Genomic DNA, 24786 nt, shown 5'->3' on the forward strand with positions numbered 1-24786 from the left:
TAACTACAGTGAGGTCTAAATTTTGGTAAGTAAAGAAAGGAGAAACCAGAGAGAGGGACAATTAAAAAGCCTTCTGGATTCTCCCTGGGAAATAAGAATAATTCATCTTATTTTGACCATATCAAGTGTTTTGACCCAAGCTGCTATTCTGCTGGAATAGCTGTTAAATGAGTTCTGGAAGATGGTGAACTATTAGAAATTGAATCCAATGCTCCGACTTAGATACTAGCATCATTAAGCAAATAGTTTTCAGAGATTCCAATGGCACCTTTTCCTGTTTACGTAGCTGGTTTTGATCATAGCTGGGCTATCCCATGTACTCACAAAGATTCTTCCCTTTTCCAAGATAAATCCCCCCGCATGCCCCCCTCCCCACCCGCGACAACCTTGAAAATCTTGTAATGGATGATTCATTACAGCTAAGACAAAGACCCAGGTATGATCATATGTCATTGCTAAAATTACTTCAGTCAAGAGGATGAAAACATTAGAAGGTATACCTCCTTCCAAACCTCAGCTCCCATCCATTGTTTGCTGACAGGATTATTATGCTGCTGCTTGGTCAGTGCATTAACAGAAATTGTTGCTTTCAGGAAGCATAGCAGCGAATATAAAAACCCAGCTACAAGATAGCAGGGCCACTATGAACAATTTGCAGTTGAATAGGGAGCTCTCAAAGCTGGCTTTATGGTCATCTCACACGTGCATTAATGACCTCATCTTTGAGGAAGTAATATTCTCTGTTTTTCTCTTTTGTTTCCAGATCTATATCATCCTTTCCCAGGAAAGGAGATACTAATCAGAGAGAGAGGAAAAAGAACACTGCTGCTTGCAGCTCAGCCTCTTCTCATACATTAGTAGGCCACACAAGACCTTAAGCTTCTATGTCTGACCCCCATAACAACAAACATTTATTGATTTCACATTGCTCGTCATGAGGGTTTCAAAGGCAAATAGCCTGAAGAGCCCATAATCTAACAAGTCGCAGAATCTACAGAGCTCCTTCTGCTATGATAGAGGTATGCTGCGATGTGGTCCCAGAGGAGGGTGGGAATGATTGTTCTCAGGGACAGAAGGGAAGTGTCTCTGAGGAGGGAACATTTAAACTGGCTCTTGAAGGATAAGTAAGGATTTCATGGATGGGGAGCGATATTCCAAGTAAAAGACACAGCTTGAACAAAATCAATCTTAAAAGAAAATATAATATGGAATATGTGATGGGCAGATGAGTCAAATTGCATTTCCCATAGACAGCCACAGCAATTTCTCCCATGCTTGGGGCTCTTCTTACAACGTCACTTTGATACTCCTCCCCCATCGAAAGGTGGGGTCAATGTTCCCTCCCCTTTGATCTGGATAGGCTCTGAAACTCCGATAGAAGTGATGCTGTGTGGCTTCACAGGATTGGTTGTAAAAGAGGATATGGTTTCTGTTTGGTTCTCTTGAGACCCTCCCCTTTGTAGCGCCAAGCCATGATATCAGCAGGCTGACTTCCCTAAGACTGCCATACAATGAAGGAGGCCCAAAGTAGTCCACAAGGAGCAGCCAAAGGGACCCTGGAAGTATATGAAAAGACACAGGTGTCTGGTCACCCTGCAGTTGTTTTTACCTGCCTGCCATTTTGGCTTTAGCCAACATCGACCTACAACCACATGAGAGACCTGAGTCAGAACTGCTTAGCTGAGCCTTTCCTGAATTTCTGACCCACAGGAGCCAGGAGAGCACACTAATAATCATTGCTTTAAGCAACTAAGTTTTCAGGGGTGACTTGTTATTCAGCAATCAATAACTAGAACAGCAAGTAATTGGAAATGAAACTGGACAGTCTGATTGAGGCCTACAGAAGATTTGGATTTCCTTCTACATGAGATGGGAAACAATCCATCAAGCTTTTTAATCTGAAGGATGACATGATCTGATTTATGGTTTAGAAAGGAAATTCAAGAGGCACTGGGCAAGATGAATTGGCATAGAGAGATACTGGAGACCAAGAGATGCTTGCAGGAATTCTCGGAGTTAAATTGTAGGTAAAAATCACTCAAGACATTGATAAAATTTCAGATCTTTCAGATTGACCTCCCCCCAAAAAGACATGTAATAGGGAATTCTTCCTAGATGCCTTGAACAGACAAAAGAAACACATGTTTGTGGTCTGCTCGCTGCAGATGAGGCAATTTGCTGTGAACTTTAGATATAGCACTGAGGCCGAGACTGTGGGTGTTGCTACGAGAGAGACCTGAATCTGTCCTTACTCCATCATTTACTAGTCCTGTGATCTAGGGAAAATCATTTAACTTCTCTGAACCTGTTTTGGGATCTGTAACACATGGATAGGAGTCTACCTTCACTATTTTGCCAAGGTATAATACTTACATATAATTGCTCAGTGACAATACATCATAGCATACTTTCTCAGAAGTGTCATTCTGGGTGCCTGGGGGGCTCAGTCAGTTAAGCATTTTGGTTTTGGCTCAGGTCATGATTTCAGGGTTGTGAGATTGAGCCTGAGGGCTCCACGCTCAGCAGGTAGGTAGTCTGCTTGAAGATTCTCTCCCTCTACCCCTCCCAACCCTGCCTCAAATAAATAAATCTTTTTAAGACATTAAAAAAAAAAAAACAAAGAAGTGTCATTCTCACATGATTCAACTTCCTTACCTCCTTTCATTTTGGATTCTCTCTCTCTACCACTTTACTGAAATCCTGAAAAGTTTATAAATGACCAACTTTGCACCAAATTAAAATAGTTATTTTTTATTTTCATTTTGTCTGGCTTTTCAGCAGACTGACCACTCTTGAATTTTAGAAAATGCTTGGGACGCCTGGGTGGCTCAGTGGTTGGGCTTCTGCCTTTGGCTCAGGGCATGATCCTGGAGTCCCAGGATCGAGTCCCACATCGGGCTTCCTGCGTGGAGCCTGCTTCTCCCTCTGCCTGTGTCTCTGCCTCTCTCTCTCTGTGTCTCTCATGAATAAATAAATAAAATCTTAAAAAAAAAAAAAAAGAAAAGAAAATGCTGCCTCCGGCCCTGTGATGCCACATTCTTCCACTTTTCTCCCACCTTCTATAGCTGCGTGCTTCTGCCTTCTATGCTGGGTTTTCCTCCAGCCCCACTTCTAAATGTATTGTTCTTTAGGGCTTGACTTTGGTCCTTCTTTTCTGGATATATTTTCTTTCTTTCTTTCTTTCTTTCTTTCTTTCTTTCTTTCTTTCTTTCATCTTTTTTTCTTTCTTTCTTTTCTTCTTTCTTTTTAAACATTTTATTTATTTATTCATTGAAAGACACAGAGAGAGAGAGAGAGAGGCAGAGACACAGGCAGAGGGAGAAGCAGGCTCCATGCCAGGAACCTGATGTGGGACTCAATCCTGGGTCTCTAGGATCATGCCCTGGGATGAAGGCAGGTGCTAAACCGCTGAGCCACCCAGGGATCCTTGAAATATTTTCTTTCTAAATGGTCTCATCCATCCCTGACTTTAGATAGTATGTATATTCAGGGGCACCTGTGTGGCTTAGTCAGCTAAGTGCCTTTGGCTCAGGTCATGATCCCAGGATCCTGGGATTGAGCCCCGTGGCATGTTTCCTGCTCAGTGAGGAGTTTGCTTCTCCCTCTCCTCCCTGCTCATGCTCTCTCTCTCTCTCTCTCACTATCTCTGTCTTTCATAAATAAATAAATAAATAAATAAATAAATAAATAAATAAATAAATAAAATATTTTTTGAAAATAGTATATCAGAATATATTTTGATTACCAGATTTTTTTCATCTAAAATCTAAATAGTTTCCCCAAATTTATAAATCCAAAGGCTACCTATTTGATATTTCCTTTGAATATTCACAGGCATTTTAACCCTAATGCATCCTAAATGGAGTTCTTGACAACTCCCTCAATTTATCTTTCCTCTGGTCCTTTGTTTCCTATTGCAGCACACAACACCAATATCCTCCCAGTTATCTAATCTTAAAACCTAGAATTTATCCTTCATTCTTCTTTTTATTCTTCTGCCTCAGTCAAACCACATACAAATTATGTCAGTTCAAATTTTAAAATATATTTAAATTAATCAATTTTTCTCCTTCCCTACCACCACTACCCTAGTCCAAGCATCTCTCACCTGAACTCCTACAATGAAATCCTAACTTATAATAAATTATTTTCCTTCCTTGAATCCAATTTATTCATGACATTATTTAAGAGATGTTAATTCTGTTTAGAATGAGGATTTTTCCAATCCAATGGCCTTCTGGGATTAGAATCCAGAAGTCACTTAATGCCGGACTTGAAAAAGATATATATATCATTTAATCCACACCCTACAGCAATAAGGACAGTCTAGGTTATGCTGCAGTAATTTTTTAAAAAGCCCCAAATCTCAGTGGCTTAAAGCAGCAAAGAGTTCTCTCATGCTCAAATTCCATAACCATTATAGGGTGACTGGGGGCTCTGCTCCGAGTCATCCTCATTCCAGGACTTATCCTGATAGAGCAGCCACTGCCTGGAATCTTGCCAGTCATCATAAATGAGGGAAAGAGAGCTATAGCAAATCAGATGCTGGGTCTTAACACTTTCCCAGAAGTGACATATATCACTTTTCTCAGGGACACAGGGTGGTTGCAACTGCCCCATAAGATCAGGTTTAGACAAAAGGGGAAGTTTGAAGCCAGCTGTGACAACATCTCTGAGAAGCAAAAGCTTTCCCAGAATCAACGCACTTCCCTCTGTTCTAGCACATGACCCCTGAGGTCTCATTTGGCAGGCCTGAGAATACATGGCCATCCCTAGCAGCAAGAGAGCCTGGAAAAGAGGGAACAAAATTATCATTAGGATCGGCCACGCCTACTTCTGCCTTGAACAAAAAACGTTTTCGGTTGGCAAGGAACGCCATGGGGGTAGAATGGGCTGCGATGGATATTAAAGCAACTGACAAGGCCTACCTCATTTGTTGATCGATTAAAAGGAAGTATTATTTTTAAAGTTGATAGAAACTTTTATTTAAAAAAACAAAGTATAGATCAACACTGAATCCATAGTAGCAATATTATGTATCTTCTCTACGGATACAATTTAAGAATACAATAAAGCTTGTACAGTCAGTTCTGCTATAAGGCTTGCTATGAAAACACAAACTGGTTCCAATAAGATTGATACCTTAAGGAACTGTTTGGACATTACACAATTTCACATTTGCTGACATGTGATTTCAACCACTTAAAACATGAGGTGAATGCAGAAAACTGTATCCAGATGCCCTGAGCCACAAAGGAGTACACAAAATTCACACATGCACAACCCTCAAAATTACCAGTAACCTCAGGTCACTGCCTGGGCTGTGAGCCACACTCATCCACATCTGCTGGTATCTATTTCCATCTGATTTCACAGACAGCTTGTTTCATGATCTGTAAACTGTGACCCTTCTAAAGCCCACTTCCACGAGTATCCTTCAGTTCGTTTTCAGTGTAAAGTGCTGTATTTATTATACGATTTATGTATTTCTTAACCATTTATCACATGTAAAACTGTGCTACCATTTTTTTTATAGTTTTCTATGGGTCACTGACAAAGTTTTGGAGTGCTGTGTGCTTAATCCCATATTTCCCGTAAGTCCTACAGTTTTAATGGGCCAAGGCTGCAGGACTGTACCCAAATAGTCTATCTCTGTTATTTACCAGGTGAATACGGGCAGACATATTATATATATATGTGTGTGTGTATATATGTACACACACACATATATATATATAATATTAGAATACAAGTGAGACTTTTTAATGGGAATCAAGAAAGCTCATTTTGCATCTTGGTAGTGAGTGTGCCTTTTATTTATTTTTTTTTTTTTTGAGTGTGCCTTTTAAAGTATTTATTAAATGCACTTGGGAGTGCTTGTTAAAAAAAAAAAAGGCTATCAATTATATTAAATAAAAACCATTCAGTATGCCAAGCTATATATAGATGTCTCTATGTCTCTACAGTGGGTGAAGATTTGTCATTTATCTTTTAAGGTAATTATGCAAATTATATTCAGCCCACACATCTTGAATCGGAAAAAGGGTTTTCATCTTTTTTCCCTCATTTATAAACCTCGTCTAACAAGAGTTAGCCATGATCCAGAATGGGCAGCACAAAGTTGAATTTTGGCAGTAACTTTACAATAAAAGAGAATTTACTTTCCTCTTTAGAGTCTCTCTTTTCTTTAACGAGGGCAGACAAAACACTCAGCACATTCCCAGAGCTTCTGTGAATTTCCCCCTTGAGAGATCTCAGTAACTTGGAGGAAAAACAACTTCAAACAAATTAATGAAAGGCCCGACAGTATTTGCCTTCCTCCCTCCCAGGCCCGGCCCCTGTGCTTTCCACTCTCTACACGTCTCTTTTCAGTTTCAAGCATTTTCTCTTCCCTTCTTTTCCCAAGGTGAGCTGCTGCGTCCTGGCACTCCCTCTGCGAAACGGGAAAAGACCTTCCAGAAATCACCCCCTGATGCCACAGTAGTGCTTATTTTCCTAAACGCCAGGACAGAGAATACAGAGCTGGGACCGTGAAAGGGTTGATTGCAGGCAAGGGTCCCGGGTGGACAGGAGACATCAAAAGACTCCAGGATTCTGTGGACATTTCCTTCTCGTCTTGGGCCTGCTGCCAGGCAGGCCTCTTAAATGCGATCTCTTGTTGCCTCAAGAATGTGGATCAGGGTCTGCCAAATACATTTTTTTAGTAAATAATCTAGGAGTGCTCAGAAAGGCGGAAGGGTGACCTTTGAATGCACACGGTCATCCTTAAAAAGGATTCCGTACCCTATTTCTGTATCCCATTGGTTGGGATGCCAATGTACAGCCTAATCGCCGCACACTGACTCCGGGGGCCGGTCACACATGAGTGACGCTGGCTGAAAGTCCCACGCAAGCCCACGTCCGTCCCAGGCACAGAGGGCAAGGCCGTGTCCCAGTGCACCTGCACGCTGGGGCACACAGAACACCCACAGGCTGCAGGTCACGCTCCTGTGCGCTTCCCTTCGGCCCTGCCCCACCTTGTTCTTGCTTTCTCCCCCACCCCCAGGCCCTCTGCACACAATGGGATTTTTGTTTGCTCCCGTAGCAGGTGACAGCGCACTCTCTGCTTTGCCTAGCTCTGTGCTGCTGGTCTCTCAGGTAACAGGTGGCAGCTTCCCCTGTTGGATTCTAGGTATAAAAAAGAATGACCTCATCGGGGTGGAGCTCTGGGGCTCGGCACAGGTGGCAGTCACAGCCAGGTCACCCCGGCTCCGGGCAAGCCGGGGAAGCCGTTTAGTAGGAAGGGGGCAGTTCAACGGGTCACTCTAGTGGCTTCAGCCCTGACCCTGAGGCACTTGGGCAAACAGCCGTTGCCTGCAAGCCTCACGAGCTTGCCTTGGCCTCAGATGGAGCCCAGGGAAGCCGGTGGGAAAGAGAGCATGGGCACCAAGAGAAAGAATCTGACTTTCCTGAGGCCCAGGCTCTACATGCTGGAGAGAAGGAAGACGGACACGGTGGTGGACGGCGGAGCCCCTGGGGAGCACTCCGGTGCCTTGAGGAGGAGCCAGTCGGACAGGACGGAATACAGCCAGAAACTGCAAGGTAACCGCGCGGCTCGGTTGTCCTAGGTCCCTGCGCTCGCAGCCCCGGTCTCCTATGCCTCCACTTGCAAAGAAATCACTTAAGGCAAAGCAGAGAAATGGAATAGGACCTTCTCGGTAAACGGGTAAACCAGGCAAATAAGAAAATTAAAAAAAAAAAAAAAAAGAGAGAATGAAAGTAAATGTCATTCATAAATTATAGGGAAGAAACTTATCATGTGCTTCAATACTTAACGAACCAATTCTGATTTTTTTCTGAATATATGTATTTTTTCCTGGCAAGGGTAATATCTCTTCTGCGATCTTCCTCCCTTCCTTCTCCCTCCTCCAGCCAGTTTACCAAGTGGGAAGCGCTAGAAAGCAAATGATTTAGAAACCGACAAGAGATGGTTTCTCTCAATAGATAGGTGTGGGATGTCGCACCATGAGATCTATCTAAGTAATTGTAGTGAACTGTGATTGTGGTTATCCTAAAGAGGGGCATGGAACTGCAATCATGCCTGTGAAAAACGAAGAATGTTAGTCATTGGGTTGGTATAATGGGATTTGTTGAAAATCACAGAGGTGTTCATTCCTTTAGAGTGAATCGAGCTGTATCCAAATATGGTAAGAGATGTTTAGCATGCTTAGATTGAATGACTTTTGAGGAAATAACTTCAGTTTATTTTGTGATGGTCGTAAGATAGTTTGACATATAACAGTTATTATATAAAATGTCCAGTTTAAGGCCCTAAATATCTATCCCTTCCCATCCACCCTCTCTTTTTCCTCCCTTTCTCTTGAAGGTCACTTGTTCAAGCAAACTTCATTTTGATGTTGATTGTGCAATGTTTTAAGTATCCACTGCAGTACCTGTTATGTGATCCCCAGAATCCGCCTCTCCTGCTTTGAGCACACTGTGTGTTTGAGCTCTTATAATCCCATTGTGAGCTGTCATTCTGGACTGACAAATTATGATGAAGCTAGAAAGACCAACAGGACACACTTTTACTTAGTAGGTCTCTTTTCCAAAAGAGAAAGAAAGAAAGAAAAGAAGAAAGAAAGAAAGAAAGAAAGAAAGAAAGAAAGAAAGAAAGAAAATACTCAGACTTTGTAACACAAATTAAGTAAATTAAACACATTTAAATGAAATCTTTAAAGATTCCTAGTATGATTTAATACTTAAAAAAAAAAAAAAAAAAAAAAAAACCCTGGTAGTTCAAGATTAAAAAGCAGTCAAGTTGTATCCTTAAAGGACTTTTCAAAAAATGGGAAAGGGGTATTGTTCGATCTTTGAAATTAACCTTTCTCAAGGCAGTGTATACATTGGAAGGAATGCAAATTTTAAAGCTATACACATTTGTCTTGCAATCCTGGCTCTTCAAAGCTATACACATTTGTCTTGCAATCCTGGCTCTTCAATTTATGACCTACAAGATTTGGAATAAATTACTTCTAATTTCCCAGCCGCAGTTTCCCTGTTTGTGAAAGTGGGACGATGATACCACTTAGTATTTCTGGGGGAATAAAATTAGGTAATTACATGAAATATCTCACATATTGCCTGACACAGGATATGTGCTCAATAAATATTTTTTATTTTAGGAATAATGGGAACAATGCTGATAAAATAAGACTTTCCCCCTATTAATCAAATTTACTAATCTATTTCAATTCTTCTTCTGTCTTTTGATGAAGAGACCGCCTAAACAAATTCAGTAAAAAGAAACCCTGGCTTTATCTCTAATAACATGTTTATTCTGTCTGAGATTTGCTAATTCAGCATCTTTTTGGTTCAGATTTTTCATTAACAAAATAAGTGGAAAATTTTGCTACTCACTTTCTAAGCTTAATTAAAAAAAAAATTCATCTGTGACCACAAAAGTAGGCAGATGTTTGTTGGTTACTTGACAGAAGACCTCAGGCTGCTTATGTACTCCATCGGATTTGTGGTTTCCCTCTGCTTTGTAGGATCCTACCTTTGAAGCTAGAAGAAAAGACTCAGGAGTTAACCATGTTCCTAGAATTGTCTATATAGGAGACACATCATCATGTAAAGATAGGCTGGCCCCCTGATAAATAACATTTTTCAGATGTAACTCTTAATAAAATCCAAGTCTGATATGTAATGCCTTAGAGAACTTTTGGCATGATTCTCCTGTAACTGCTTTGGCAACAATAAAAAACATTTTCATATTACCATTTAAAGCAATCAGTTTTGTTGGGTTTGTACTCTGGTCTGCATTATGCCCATTATCATACAGATGAATACAAATCACTTTAAGAAATTTTTTTATTATTGCAATGCCAAGAGTTTTTCCTCTGCCTGCCTTGGAATTGGTAGTTCCCTGAGAGGCACTGAATATGGATCTGAGCTGGTTAGAGCTCTCCGATGGATGGCCCAAAGCCATTGTGAGATCACAACATGCTTTTCAATGCTGGAAGGAGGCCTTAGATTATTTAGCCAGTCTTTCAGGGCTGTGTTGCTATTGGAGTAATACGGTTCACTGCTCTCTCTCCTTGACCAAGTTCTCTGGGTTCTGGGAAATCTTAGACCTTTTTTGTGGTGCCCCTGGGCTCACCTCTTACTCATACCACACAGTCTACTTGTTCATTCACTTTCTGGCTGACATCACTTTCGTGTGAATCCTAAATTGTAATTTCCTTAAAAATTGCACACTGAGAGCTACTAGATTAAACAATAGAACATAGTTCTAGGGGCACCTGGCTGGCTCAGTCTGTAAGGGTCCAACTCTTGGTTTTAGTTCAGGTCATGGTAACAAGGGTCATGAGATTGAGCCCCACATTGGCTCCTCGCTCAGCATGGAGTCTGCTGGAAAAATTATCTCCCTAGGGGTGCCTGGGTGGCTCAATAGGTTAAGAATCTGCGTTCAGCTCAGGTCATGATCCCAGGGTCCTGGGATGGAGCCCCACATTGGACTCCCTGCTATCAGCAGGGAGCCAGCTTATCCCATTCTCTTGGCTGTTCCTCCTGCTTGTGCTCTCTCTCTCTTTGTCAAATAAATAAATAAAATCTTTAAAAAAGAAATATCTCTCCCTCTGTCCCCCCTATGTGCACACGTGCATGCTCTCTTTCTCTCTCTCAAATAAATAAATAAATAAACCTTTAAAAAAATGGTTCTAATGAGAGTATCATAAAATCTTTGAAGAAGTCTGTGATCACAGACTTATTAGTCATTAAGCCTCAAGTTGTACGATAACAATTCTTTGCTAGTCTATTCTTAACGGCTCTTTTATTCCTTCAACAGATTTGTTCAGTTAATTGGCATTTATTGGATATGCTATGTGGTGAGCAAAACCAGAATATGTGCCAGGGATTACAACTACAAAATCATTAAGAAAAAAAAATGTCTGACCTTTACTCCAAAGGGGCTTAAAGTCTCATTGGGAAAGATAAGACAGGTAAACAAATGCAATAAAGTGGCATGACGGAGTACAGGTGGGATCAGCGGGTCCATAAAAGGAGGAAATGGTCTGTTCAGAATTGGGCAGGGGAGCGTTGTGGAAAACACTGTCGTTAAGAGTTGATAAGGTGGACTGGGGGAGAAAAAGCTGAAGGGGGAGAGAAGTGTGTTTTAACTTCTTCATCGTACTTACCTCTGTCTGAAATTTTGTGGTTTGTTTTCTTGTTTATTGCCTATTATTGACTTCCATTTCCTCTCCCATCTTTCATCCCCCTCTCCATGAAAGAGACCTTATCTGTCTTGGTAACTGTTCCATCTGTGCACTTAGAATCATGCCCAGCACACCATAAGCATTCAGTATCTTTCAAACAGAATGAATGACTTGAATGAACTGGTCCAGGTAGGGAATCAGTGTGAGGAAAGGCATTGGAGCCTGAATTAAGAGCCCTTGTATCTTCAAATGTGAGGATACATGTTTCTATTAATAAAGACAACTCTCCAGTAAAAAGAAATAAACATATTAGGGATGAAAATGTACAGAATTGCCTAGATAATAAATAATTCCCAGTGGGAGCCTATTTCATTCCTGACTCTACCTTTTAGAGCACAGCAGACCCTCCTTTGACTCATTCCTCTTCTTCCATTCATCACAAGAGCTGCATCACCTTAACTTCCCACCTAGCTCAGCTACTCATTGCCATTTTACCGGGAGTCACAGAGAATGATCAAGGCAGGGGAAATGTACTGGCTAATTTATTCCGACTCTTTCTTTAAGGAATGATTTTGTGCATGATTATATGTGTGAGCTCTACATTTGAAATATGCCTAATTTAAAGTTATGTTTGTACAAGTGTGCCTGTGTATATACAAATCACCTGTCTATCTATAGTACGTAGATACAGTTGTGTATGTACTTGAGACATTTCTGTAATGATTGAAACTTATTGTACAAAGGTCATTGTTTAACATTCAGCAGCCTTTTCTGAAAACCCTACATGACTGATATAACTGACATTATAGGTTTCCTCTCAGTGTGGGTGATCTGGAATGACTATTTATAACCCCTCCTAATTCACGTATTGAAGCCTAATCCTCAATGTAGTATTATTTGGAGGTGGGGTTGGGAAAGATAATCAGGTCATGAGGGTAAAACCCTGCTGAATGGGATTAGTACCTTATAAGGACAATATGAGAGCACTCGCTCCCTCTCTCTGCTCTCTGCCATGTAAGGATTTGAGAAAACAGCCATCTACCAGGTAGGAAGGGGGGCCCTTACCAGACACTGGATTGGCCTTGAACTTGGACTTCCCAGCCTCCAGAAGTATGAGAAATAAAATGTTTGTTGTTTAAGCTACCCAATCTATTGTAGATTTGTTATAACAGCCCAAACTAAGACAGTGGGTCAGTTGCTTTTATTCCATATGGCCACACTAAGCCTCTGGTTAATTTTTTGGCTAATGCATATTCTTGCTTGTCAAGTATCAGGTGAAAGAGTGACATTTTATGCCATTACTGTTGCTGATAACACAAGTCAAATCCACATCCCCAATTCATAATAGGTCTGTAGTATTTTCTTGTCTTTCCTTTTTTCTTTTTTTGCAAAGACTGTTGTGTCATTCTCATTAAGAAAGGATTGCTTTGGGACACCTGGGTAGTTCAGACATTGGGCGTCTGCCTTTGGCTCAGGGTGTGATCCCGGAGTCCTGGGATCGAGTCCCACATCAGGCTCCCCTTGAAGAGTCTGCTTCTCCCTCTGCCTGTGTCTCTGTGTCTCTCATGAATAAATAAATAAAATCTTTAAAATAACAAAGGAAGGATTGCTTCATTGTTTTTATAAAATTTTCAAGTGTTCTTACTATGGTGATGATAAGGAACCAACCTACCACATGAACGTGTTACAGAATAACACATATTGCAAGTACAAGGACAAATGTCTCAAATAATAAGCTAGATATGGTAAGATTATGGGAACATTTAATTTGTTATGATTTTTAAGAATACAGACCAATCTGTAAGTGACCAGGAGGAGCAGTTACCATTGGGAGATTTGGTGGTTTCTGTTCTGGGCCTGGTGAAGGATGGAATAAAACTAATTGTGCGGCTGTCTATGCACATTTCTATCCCAGTGCTACAGCCCTTTGTGTGCCTCCTGTTCTCTGAGTATGGAGGAAATCCTTTTTTTATGGGCCTCCATACACCCTTTAGTGAAGCAGGAAATACTTGGATCAGGGGGTAACACCAATATAAATAGGGTGTTTTTCATGGTTTGAAGGGTAAATCTTTATAAAAGTCCAAAATTTTCAGGCCATTGTAAATCTACGTCATTTCTGCCTCATCACACTCAAAGAAGCCAAAAAGAAGCATGATATTTTACTTCTCTCTTTTTTAGTATTTTACATATTACATAATATTACATAATAGTAATAGTATTATATTTTACAGTTTTGGGGGAGAGTTATTTGAATTAAATAAAGGGTGAATCCCAGGAATCAAGGAGTTGGAGCTATTCCACTACAATCAAATTGTGATAAGAAAATTTATTCCTGTGCTCTACTTCTGGGACTCGAGATATAACTTTTCTTAAAGGCAGCAAATCCAGCTTCTAAGTGTGTTTTTCGATCCACAAAAATTATGGATTTATGGAAACTAGAAATGAGAAGTCAAGAGGGAGGGAGGGAAGAATGGAAGAAAGGAAGGAAGGAGAGAGGAGGAGGGAGTGGAAGAGGTATGAGGGGGAGGGAAGAAGTGAGGGGTAAAGGTATTTTGGGGGAGGGGAGAGGAGGAAGGGGAGAGAGAAAGAGAGAAAAAGAGGGAACTCAGATGTACAAAGCATGAATAGAAATATACCTTAAAATAATGGTATAGTTGGGAAAAGATGTCTCAGAAAAAAGGATTTAAGCTACATTCCTCTTTGTTTCTGCAAATACAGGAAAGGAAAAGACTTTTTATAGTATTGCCTTTCTTGACATACTCATGCTAACTTCAGTACTTCTGTGGATATTGATTTCTTGGTAAGGGTGAAACTATTGCAGGGACTCCTGAACTTGTAAGCAAATATCAACCCTTAGAACCAGGCAAGACTTGGTTTCAGGTTGTGCCTGAAAGTGCCCTTCTGTGGCCCCCTTTCCACCAGGAAGATGAGGAGTCCATGGGGCCAGAGTTACTGATGCCGTGAGACCTTTACCTTATTTCTAGACCAAGTTCAGAGTCCCTGGATGATGGAACTTCCTGTTTCAACAGGTCCCAATACTGACTCTGAGACCTGCTGGGGCCTCTTCCATAGCACCCTCCTTGGGGCAGACTGTGGTTGCTGATGTGTACCCCCTTGGGTCTGAAAGGTCATTAATTATGAAGGTGTGTCTAGAGCTTGATCAAACTGAGATATTCACACTAAGCCTACCAGGCCCCTGGTGGGAGGGAGAGAGCCGAGGGAGGAAGAGTAAAGATTCAGACCTCGGAACTTGGGAAGAGTGAATGTGGGCCAGGGCCTCCTGCTGAAAAAAATCTAAATTTGAACTTGGCCTTCCAGATTATTAGGAAGGTATATTTATCAAAATAGATATATTTTATTTAACAGTTTGTCAGCTTGACTTACAACTGTTAAATATGTAGACATGATGTGTGAGCCTCCATTTGGACATTCAAGGAAGGCTGTTTATGAGTGGCTTTTGGTTATAAGCTATTTTTAGGAGATGGCCCTTATTCTACACTATGTGTGAAGAGCAAGAGGGAAGGAAAGGCAGAGACTGAGTGACTGATCTCTTCAAAATGGCACTGGCCCAGGGACTTTCACACACTATTATTTAATCTCAGCACCTTTCCAGTTCTGGTTTCATAGTTGAAAATATAGGTAGGTAGGGGAGGAAAAACTTCCCTCTACTCTCCCTGATTCACTGGTTGGGCCTATGAAATAAAGTGGCAACAGGCAGATTAATAGGAGAAAATGTATAGAAGCATTTTCATTTTGAATATTACCTGCTGGACAGCATCACAGGAAAAAAAAAAGACCCATACTCCCAAAATGGTGAGATTGAGAGCTTATACAGCACCATAATAGGGACGGGAAAGGGAAATGTAGGGGAGGGTAAATCATTTTAGGAAAGATAAATGGGTTCTGAGAAGAATAGAATGGGGATATAATAGTTTGTGACGAAGTTTGTCTGGATGTGGTGTCAACTTCTAGTTTTCTCTCCTATGATAAGAGTCAATGTTCCCCAGTTGATGAAACTCTTGAGGAGGAGATTTGTGAATCTTTGGAGGATCCATCTTTAAGCAGATAGAGGGAGTTCAGAGAAAGCCTCTCTCCACATTTACTGTTTATCAAGTACCTTCAGCCTCAAATAATCAATATACCAATGCAGCGTATTTTCGGGTGTCACGTCCTAAACTCCTTCAGGTAGTAGAGCTTGGATTGGAACTCTGGTGCTTCAAATGTTTGCAAATAAGATGCATCTAAGTCATTCACTTAGAAGGTATTCATCTAGATGGTTTATTAGTAGCAAGAAGTCAAAGCAATTTGACAGTTGGGGTATATGTTTTCTAATGTAGTGACATTCCTCTGCTATGACGATAAAGCCTGACACTTCCCTGCAGGAGTGTTGCTGTTCAATAAATATTCTGTTTGTTTAATTGTAAGGAAACAAAATTACAAAGTTAGGTTAAGCAAGCCTGGCCTATAGTAATAGCTTGATGATCTCCATTTCCCACTTTCTTGATTATCTTGACACTATTTTTTATTTGTTTTTAAGATTTTATTTATTTATTCATGAGAGACACACAGAGAGGCAGAGACATAGGCAGAGAGAGAAGCAGACTCCATGCAGGGAGCCCGATATGGGACTCGATCCCAGGACTCCAGGATCACACCCTGGGCCAAAGGCAGGCGCTCAACCACTGAGCCACCCAGGAATCCCTTGACAGTATTTTTTTTTTTTTTTTTTTTTTTTTTTTTTTTTTTCCTTGACAGTATTTTTAAAATTTTGTTCTTGCCATCATTTTTTTATTTGCATCTCAAAAACTAGTATACAACCCAAACCCTGAGAACCTTATTCTACAGCCATGGGGATGGGATGGGTGGGAGTAATGGTGGTGGGGTACGCATGTGCAAATGAAAAAAAATGGAATTATATACTGGGAACAAGCAGCTCATTATGTGGTAGGTGATATTTCCATAGAATTCTATGAAGTCAGTCTAAATTGGGAATCTTAAATGCAGCAGGAAAATAGTGTTATGATTAAAAAGCCTTTGTCCTAGGTTGCTATGAACAATTTCTGTCTTGATTAATGAATCAGAGAATAAATGAACACTCTAGGATACCTGAGCTGAGGCCCTTGATAGAGAATGTAATCTTGACTGTCTGACACCCAGTTCTGGCTCAAGGGAGAAAACTTAAAGGTCATGTCATCAAGCTACTGATCTGAGAACCCTGAGTCACCACAGCCCCTCACAGAATTGTCTTTCCTGAATGCTTCTTAATGTTAGGCCTTCAATGTCACTACAAAAAGCTGTCACAGATTTCTGCTTCTGTCTTTGTTGTGAAATAGTTGATGAAGACATTGTTTACTTCTCTCAGTGCCATCCAGTTTTATTCAAGGAAAAACTCTGCCTCCTCTTAAGAATTAGAACATGTCTCCCTCCCAGATAAAAACAAGCAATTTACTGTATTTATCTTCCTGGAGCTTGGAGTCCAATTTGTACTGAAGGCTTGGGCTTTAGAGTGGCTATTTTGTTTGCCTAAAAGTTCTTCCCTAAAATCTCTCCACAAGGGTGAATTCTCATCATCGAGGCCTCTGCTTTCTTTCTGGAAGAGTCCTTCTCTGACCATCCTACCTAAAGAGGTGTAGGGAATGAAAGACATTTCCTTTATCCTCTTAGCTTCTATGCCTGGAACCTGTAAGTTGACATGACAAAAGACAGATTGACAGGAAAAAAAGGATATAGATTTTATTTGATGTTAACATTTTTACATGGCATGGATGGCATCATAGAAGAAAATCCCCAAGAAACAGTTAGACCCATGGTTAGATACCATTTTATCAAAGAGTGATAAGTTGTGGAGATGTGAGAAGACAAAGGGAAAAAGTGGTGTGAGATTGTGGGAAATGGTGTGAAATTGTGGGAAAGAGAACAGGAAATATGTGGGGGAGAACTCATGGACCATAAAGGTTATTTTTAGTGAGGTTTGTACAGACTCACCTTGATGTCAACTCCCTATCTCTGGTAATAAGAAGGTTATCTACCTGATACTGGGAGAGCATCTTGCTCACAAGAAATGTATACTTTGTTCTTAGGTACAAAGTGGGAGGAAGGAGAGCTCTTCCTGCATCTGGTATTTCTCAGATCCCTTCAGTTCTCAAAATAATCAATATGCCAAAATGGCATATTTTCAGGTGTGCAGGCATTTCTGGGGCCTTTGTACCACCCTACTATGCTCTAAAATTATGCTGTTTCATTTTCATTTCTCTTTTCTTTCTTTTTTAAAAGATTGTATTTATTTATTCATGAGAGACACACACACACACACACAAACACACACACAGAGGCAGAGACATAGGCAGAGGTAGAAGCAGGCTCCCCCTCGGGACTCGATTCTAGGACCCTGGGACCACGACCTGACCTGAAGGCAAACGATCAACCACTGAGCCACTGAGATGCCCCATCTCTTTTCTGTTTAAATGTAATTCTCCTTGGAGATAGAGATTTAGTCTTATTTTAACACTTAAGCAGTTCCTGGTATGTGATGCTCAGCTCAATGACTGAAAAATATTGAGTGACTAATTACAACTATGTTGATCATTATCATTGATTTATTCGTCTTTACAATATTGTTATTCCTATTTCCCCATTACTTAATTGTTGTCAACTTTTAGGTTAGCTGCTCTAAATTCCTTTACTGTAAAGGGAGAGAGACTGTAAATAAATAAATCTAATTTAAAAAGAAAGGAAATAATTTCTTGGCCGAAGAAATGAGATCTCAGTTTTAATTAATTTATTCAACGAACATTTGCTCGGTATTCGTATGTGCCTGATATTGACTAGATCCTGAGAATATAGAAATACATCAGAAGCAAGCCCCATCCATTTAGTGACAGGCAGTGAGCCAATAATTGTAGAAATGTGCGAAGTGCCTGAGGTGTGGCCGCAGGTCGAGTTTCTGGGTTGCAGGTTCCGAGATGGAGATTAGGGTGTAGGAGCTTCTTATGTTCTTGTGACCAACCACCTGGGGAAGAGTAGGGAAAGGCAAAGAGCTGAGAGAGAAGCAGTTAATACTCTTATCTAGTCTCAATGGAAGCCTTAGCCAACTTTAAAGGCAAGTCCTAAAGATAACATGATCCTTCGGAGTTGTCACCAGTGGTATGAAGGACCTGAGCCTTTGTATCACCCTTCAAGTTACCTGCTGGGGCCACCTTGGGAAGGAGGTAGGACCTGGGAGATATTCTTATCTGAGACAATCCCTGAAGAGGGCTTGTCTGCTGGGGGTGCTCCCTGCAGCTACGGCAATAAATTTTTTACTCCTAAAGGGGAACTAATCAGCTCATCACAATATCCACATCATATTAAGTGGTTATTATGATATTAGAGACACAATAAAGCAATGTAAGAATTGTGATGAGAAAGAACTTTATCACACCTCTAAAATGGCAAAAGTAGAAACATTGAAATCTGAATCTTGAAATCTAGTTTGGATTGTTTAGGGGCACGGGTGTGGTAGGCATTCCAGACAGAGATTAAATGTGTCCTACTACATGGGACAAGGCATTAAAACTGGTTTCCCTGTTAGAGGGTTCATTAAGAAATGAAAAAGATGGTACTAACACCACCTGAGCATGTGTACTAGGCACATAGGTACATTATGTTATATTACCCTCTAAACAACTTGGCAAAGAAAGTATTGCCCTGATAATGTTCTTTTTTTCCCCCTGATAATGTTCTAACAATATGAGATCCTGACAGGGTCCAAAACACAATAAGACAAAACCCGAAAAAATCACAAACCAAAACAAAAAAGGTATTGTCATGTATTTATAGATGATAACACTAAGGTTAAGAGAGACATAGCCATCAGGCCCACAGTCACAGAGCTAGTAAATGGTGAAGACGAAATTTTACCAAGGTTGACTTGCCTCCAACATACATGCTTTTCAACCACCATGTAGTCTCCATTATTCTACCCTTAGCTTTTAGCACTGGTACCTGTTTTGTGATTTAAGGATTTTACTGATTTTGATTAAATTTTGAACAATACTCAAAAATATCAGGAGACTCTTGGTTTCTGCCCCCACATCCATCTACAATCTTGAAGTAAACAATGATCAACAAGTCTATCTCAGGGGGATCCCTGGGTAGCTCAGCGGTTTGGCACCTGCCTTCTGCCCAGGGCGTGATCCTGCGGTCCCAGGAACGAGTCCTATCGGGCTCCCTGCATGGAGCCTGCTTCTCCCTCTGCCTGTGTCTCTGCCTCTCTTTCTTTCTGTGTCTCTTTCATGAATAAATAAATAAAATCTTTTAAAAACACACACACACACACAAAAAACCCAAGTCTATTTCAGTGGCTGTATTATTTTATGCTTTTCAACAAAATGTAATATGTGGAAGTTAGAAATAGGCACAACTGCAATGATGAGGGGTATACTTGATAGATTCACTAGAATGTTCCACTCTAAGAATACAAATCCGATTATTTGAATTATTTAATCTTGAAAACTACTACTCATCACTAACAACAGAGCACATAGCAGGATGAGGATGTTTGATGAAAAACTGGGTTGGAGTGTCAAACCGTATTGCTCCTCTGGCTTAATAGTCCTCAGTGCTTTTCCATGTTCTATAGCGATGGTATCCAAAGAGATAAAGATATCCCAGGAGTTTTTCAAGACAACCCATTATGAAAGAAAAATATGTTTATTTTTCAGTTTTGTCCTTTGAAAATATTTATTTTTGATTTTTCATTATAATATACATGATACATTAATACTATCCGTATACTAGAGATTCATGCTCAAAACAGTTTGACATATGATCAAAAAAATTGAGGATGAGGGGTGCCTGGGTGGCTCAGTCAGTTAAGCGGCTGCCGCTGGCTCAGGTCATAATCTCAGGGTCCTGGTATTGAGCCCCACATCTGGCTCCATGCTCAGCGGGGACCCTGCTTCTCCCTCTTCTTCTGCCCCTCACCCTGCTTGTGCTCTCTCTCTCTGTCTCTCTCTCTCTCTAGCTCTTTCTCTCTCAAATAAATCAAATCTTTAAAATAATTGGGGATGAAATTATGTCCATACTACAAGAATGAAGCTTGAAGATATGATACTAAGGGAACTAAGCCAGACACAAAAGAACAAATATTGTATGATTCCACTTACTTTAGGTACCTAGAGTAGTCAAATTCATAGAGGTAGAAAGTTGAGTAGTAGTGGTCAGAGGCTGGGGAAAAGGGGAGTGGGGGTTAGTGGTCAATGAGTACAGAGTTTCAGTTTGGGAAGATGAAAAAAATTATGGAGACAGATGGTGGTCATGGTTGATGTGCATGGTTGATGTGCATGTACTTAATGCAGCTGAGCTGTACACTTAAAAATAGTTAACCAGGGTAAATTTTCTATTATGTATAATAATAAAAAATAATAAAGGTTGGAGATCTCTGGTTGTCACAATGGATATAAGGTCTAAGTTACAACTTGACTCCATCTTTCCACGCTCATCTCTGTGGGCAGTTTTTCTTTGGACTGGTATGCCTTGCTACATGCTATTTCTTCGGCCTGGAGTGCTCTCCCTCACCCTGTTTGCTTTACAACCCCCCTACTCATCTTTTCAAGTCAATTCTTCTGAGTCATTTCACGCAAAATATATCACATCCTCTATACATTTCTCATATTCACTATTTACATGCTGATTTCTTTTACTTGATTGAAACTCCCAAGGACAGGAACACTTATATCTTCAAGACTGAGGAAAAGGTGGCCAGTACTCAATGATCATATTTGTTTAATAAATGAGTGAGTAAACGAATAAATGCTAAACAATAAGTAGGTGCCATAGCAGTTGTGCAATGAACATCCTGAATGGGTAAAGGAGGCCCTTCCTTGTGATGGGTTCCTTTGAAGCCAGGTCTTGATCACCTTACTCACTTCAGGGTCACAGCTCCTGGGTGCGGATTTAACCTAGATGATATTTAATCCAGACAAAAATTAATCAATTTTTATCTTATCTCATAACCCTCTTCTCTATATTGCTGTTTTGTTTGTTTGTTTGTTTTCTTAGATCACCCTTACAGTTCTGCCCTCATTAGCAAGGGCATACAAAAATCACATCTACTTCATGATGGAGGATCTACACGTTATTCCTTGGAATGCAATCTCACATGCTTACAACCAGATATGGATAAAAAAAATTAAGTTACTCTTGATCTGGGCAAATGAAAGGTTCTAAGAAGTGATTCTCCCCTTTTCTTTGTTAACCAGTCTACACATCTAAAAATAGAAATAATGCACTTAAAAATAGTTTAGAGTACTGACCAGAGTTTGACTTGCTTGTGAATGTCACACCAATGAGATATCTAGAATTGTCCTTATGTTATAATGGTGCTCCAGTTTTTAAAATATTCAAAACTCAACCGAACATTTAAAAATAATACAGTTATAACCTCACAGGGTGCTTTTACTTCATTACTCTGAGCATTTCTGCATAGAGCGAAATTTTAAATTAAGATGGGAAATTAGATTTCTTTTAATGAAGGAATTCTTGGAAGATGAAATCAATACTTCCTGACAAAATCAAAGCTTCATTATATTGTAGTTACAAATAAATTTTCTTATGTATTTGATTTTTCACATGTAGAGTATAATCAACATTTAACTGTAATTAAATTTTTTTCAGTGAATCATTAATCAAATAAGATTTTGGATTGGGATGAACCTATCAGGAAAACTCAAGCCTTGTATCATTTTTTGTATGTGTTATAAGTATGTACAAATTCACAGTGCAAAAACAATTATACCAAGCAAAACACTCAAGCCACAATTTGATCTTATTTCAAAATATTCTTCTTCATGTTAACGCTTGTGTCAACCTTGCTGACTTTTCCTGTTCTCAGATTACATCATGTGTAATAAAAGCCTGTTCATATACTCACAGTATACACTATGTGCACATATACTACACATTTATGTATACTAGATACATCTATACTTGTACATGGCTCACTCTTTTGTGTATGATATTTGGAGCCAATCTGTAATAATTAAGTTGAATTAAAAGAGTCTCTTTCAGACCTGCTTCTCATTTGTCTAAAATATATAAAAAATGGAGCATGGTGTAACTCCTATATCTAGGTCAGCATAAAGTTTTTGGTGATAAAAAGAGGGGAAGAAAGTAATCACACTCTGATAATTTGTCCACAGATTGCCTTAAATTTATCTTTACCCTAAATTCATGCACAATTAGCAAATTGATTTTTTTAAAAGAAGACAGTGATGCTTTTCCCACTCTTATACCATAACTTTCTTCCCTTCAGAATTCTGCTCAAAAATGACCTTAGTAATGAGACCTTCTGTGACTTCTCTTTATACAATAGTAACCACTGTCCACCACCTGCTATGTTTTTTTTCATAGTGCCTTATTACACTCCGGCATGATACATATTTTTTTATTAATCAGTTTATTGTTTTTCTTCCATCACTAGAATAGAAGCTTCATAAGAGCTGAGGTTATTCTCTTTTTTCACTGCTGTATTGCCAGCATCTAGAATGGGACTTCTCAACATTGGCACTACTGATATTTTGGACTAGATAATTCTTTGTTGGAAAGGCACTGTCCAGTACATTGTAGGATTTTAGCAGCATCCCTTACTTCTACCCAGTAAATGCCAGTTACATTCCTACTACCCCCAGCCATGACAGCCAAAAATGATTCCAGATATTGCCAAATATCTCTGGGGGTGGAGGGTCGGGGGAGCAAATTGCTGGTTGAGAATTACTGATCTAGAACAATGCCTGGCACAGTGAGCACTCAATAAATATTTGTTGAATGAAATAAATATTTGTTGAATGAGCAAACAAGTGGATAAAACCAGTATTTCTCATCCAGCCAAAATCTTGCATTTTCAACAATAGAACAATTACAACAGAAAAATTGAATAATACAGTGAGAACTTTACAAGTAAAGTTCTCTTTCTATCTAGGGCTTAAAATTTGTTCACTTTGACTAATCTTCTCCTGCTAAAGACTTTGAATAACGATATTTCCAGAAAGTCCCCATTTATTTAGTTCCTAATTGTTTGGGCTGCACTATGCTGCTTACTGTAGGGACCTGTAAAATTCAAACCAATGCCACTTAAGTATTTTTTCAAGCCAGGTAAGCTTTGTTGCATTCCTTTTTGAAACCCACTCTTTTACTTTCTGCAGCAATTAGCAGTCAGAGGAAATAAATCACATGCCCTTCAAATGAGAATAAAATATTTCCCTGCCCCAATGTTTGAGCTTTCAAATTCTGAGCAGTGGAGGGTCTGCTCTTTCACGTTTTCACTTAATACTTCACTGGCTCCTCTCCAAAACCTGTCTGACATGCAATTATTTTCAACCTATTTCACAGAAGGCCTGCTCCATTCATCTTCCTGTGGGTCAAATTTCCATTGAAACTGATAAAAGATTTTACTGTGTGAAACTTAAGTCAGTAGGGTTCAATGCAATGCTAAGCCAAGGTTTTTTGGGTTTATGGGGGCAGACATGAAATATGGTACAGAGAGGGATGAAAGAACATCCATAATCATATCTATGGGGTTGGTAATGATCTGTCTGGAATAAAACCCTGGATAGAATTATGGGTGGTGTTTACACTTATGGGGAGAGAGGGGCCTGGCCAGGTGGGGGTTGGGAGGGGGTGATGGTCAAAGTCTGACCTCAATTTATAACTCTGGTACTTAAGGTAAAGACTTTCTTCTTTAGAAATTAGTTCCCTTTTCTCTATAATGAGATGGAACTAGATAGACTTTATCACCTTGTCTCCCTTACCTGCTTTTTCCCCATTGTTCCCTATTTCTTTAAATGGCACCATTACCCTGTTAAAAGGCAGAAATCTATAAGTCAGCTTTGACTTTTCTTCTCCTTTACCCCATACACTGATTGGTCACCTGGTTTGCCTCTGAAATTTCCCTTGATCTCTTCAATTCTCTCTATCCTCTTGGTAACCAGCCTGTCTAACTGTAACTGCCTCCATCTCTCCCCCCATTACAAGACTGGGTTCATGGCCACTTCACGGTCTCCCTGCCTTCAGGCTTGCTCCCTACTTTCTTTCTGAAATCTGTTTCTACTGAGGCCAAAGTGATCTTGCAAAGAAAATCTGATCTTAAGAATTAGGAGTTCTTAGAAATTCCAGATTCCTTAATTAGGCCTTCAGGATCTGTCTCCTGATCATTTTTCTAGACACATCCCCTTACCACATTCTCTGGTGTTTGTCCTGAAGCATTTTTCAAATCTTTGTTTGCTGCTGAGCCTTTGGGCACACTACTCCCTTTGCTCGAGAGGGCACTTTCCCTTCTTCTTCGTAGTCTAAAACTTTCCGATTTCGTTTCTGTGTCACTTCTCCAGCAGGCCTGAACTCTATACAGGTTGTGCAGGTCACAGTTTGTTGTGATTGTATTTGTACACAAGTTTTAAAATATTGAACTTTAAAATTACAAAGGGATTTGTTTGCACACCCTTTCTAGAGTAATTTTCTCTAAAATCTTTCACAGTTGTCACATTCAACTCCTAATATAGCAACAATATTTTGGTAACCTGACTTTATCAAATAATTTCAAAGCATTAAAGCAGTT

The 24786-nt window shown here is 39.9% G+C and overlaps 1 protein-coding gene across 2 annotated transcripts in view; it reads left to right on the top strand.

The window, feature by feature from the left end:
- Positions 1-7095: 7095 nt before the first annotated feature.
- Positions 7096-24786, top strand: part of ARHGEF38 (Rho guanine nucleotide exchange factor 38) — a 122316-nt gene continuing 104625 nt past the window's right edge. The window contains exon 1 of one of the 2 annotated variants that reach the window (XM_072810290.1): positions 7096-7581. In XM_072810290.1, the coding sequence (XP_072666391.1) occupies positions 7386-7581 (196 nt within the window). In that variant the 5' untranslated portion in view covers positions 7096-7385. The remainder of the gene's footprint in view (positions 7582-24786) is intronic. The other variant, XM_072810291.1, reaches the window with a different exon arrangement.

Source organism: Canis lupus, chromosome 33 (genome assembly GCF_048164855.1).
Source record: "Canis lupus baileyi chromosome 33, mCanLup2.hap1, whole genome shotgun sequence".
NCBI classification, from domain to species: Eukaryota; Metazoa; Chordata; class Mammalia; order Carnivora; family Canidae; genus Canis; species Canis lupus.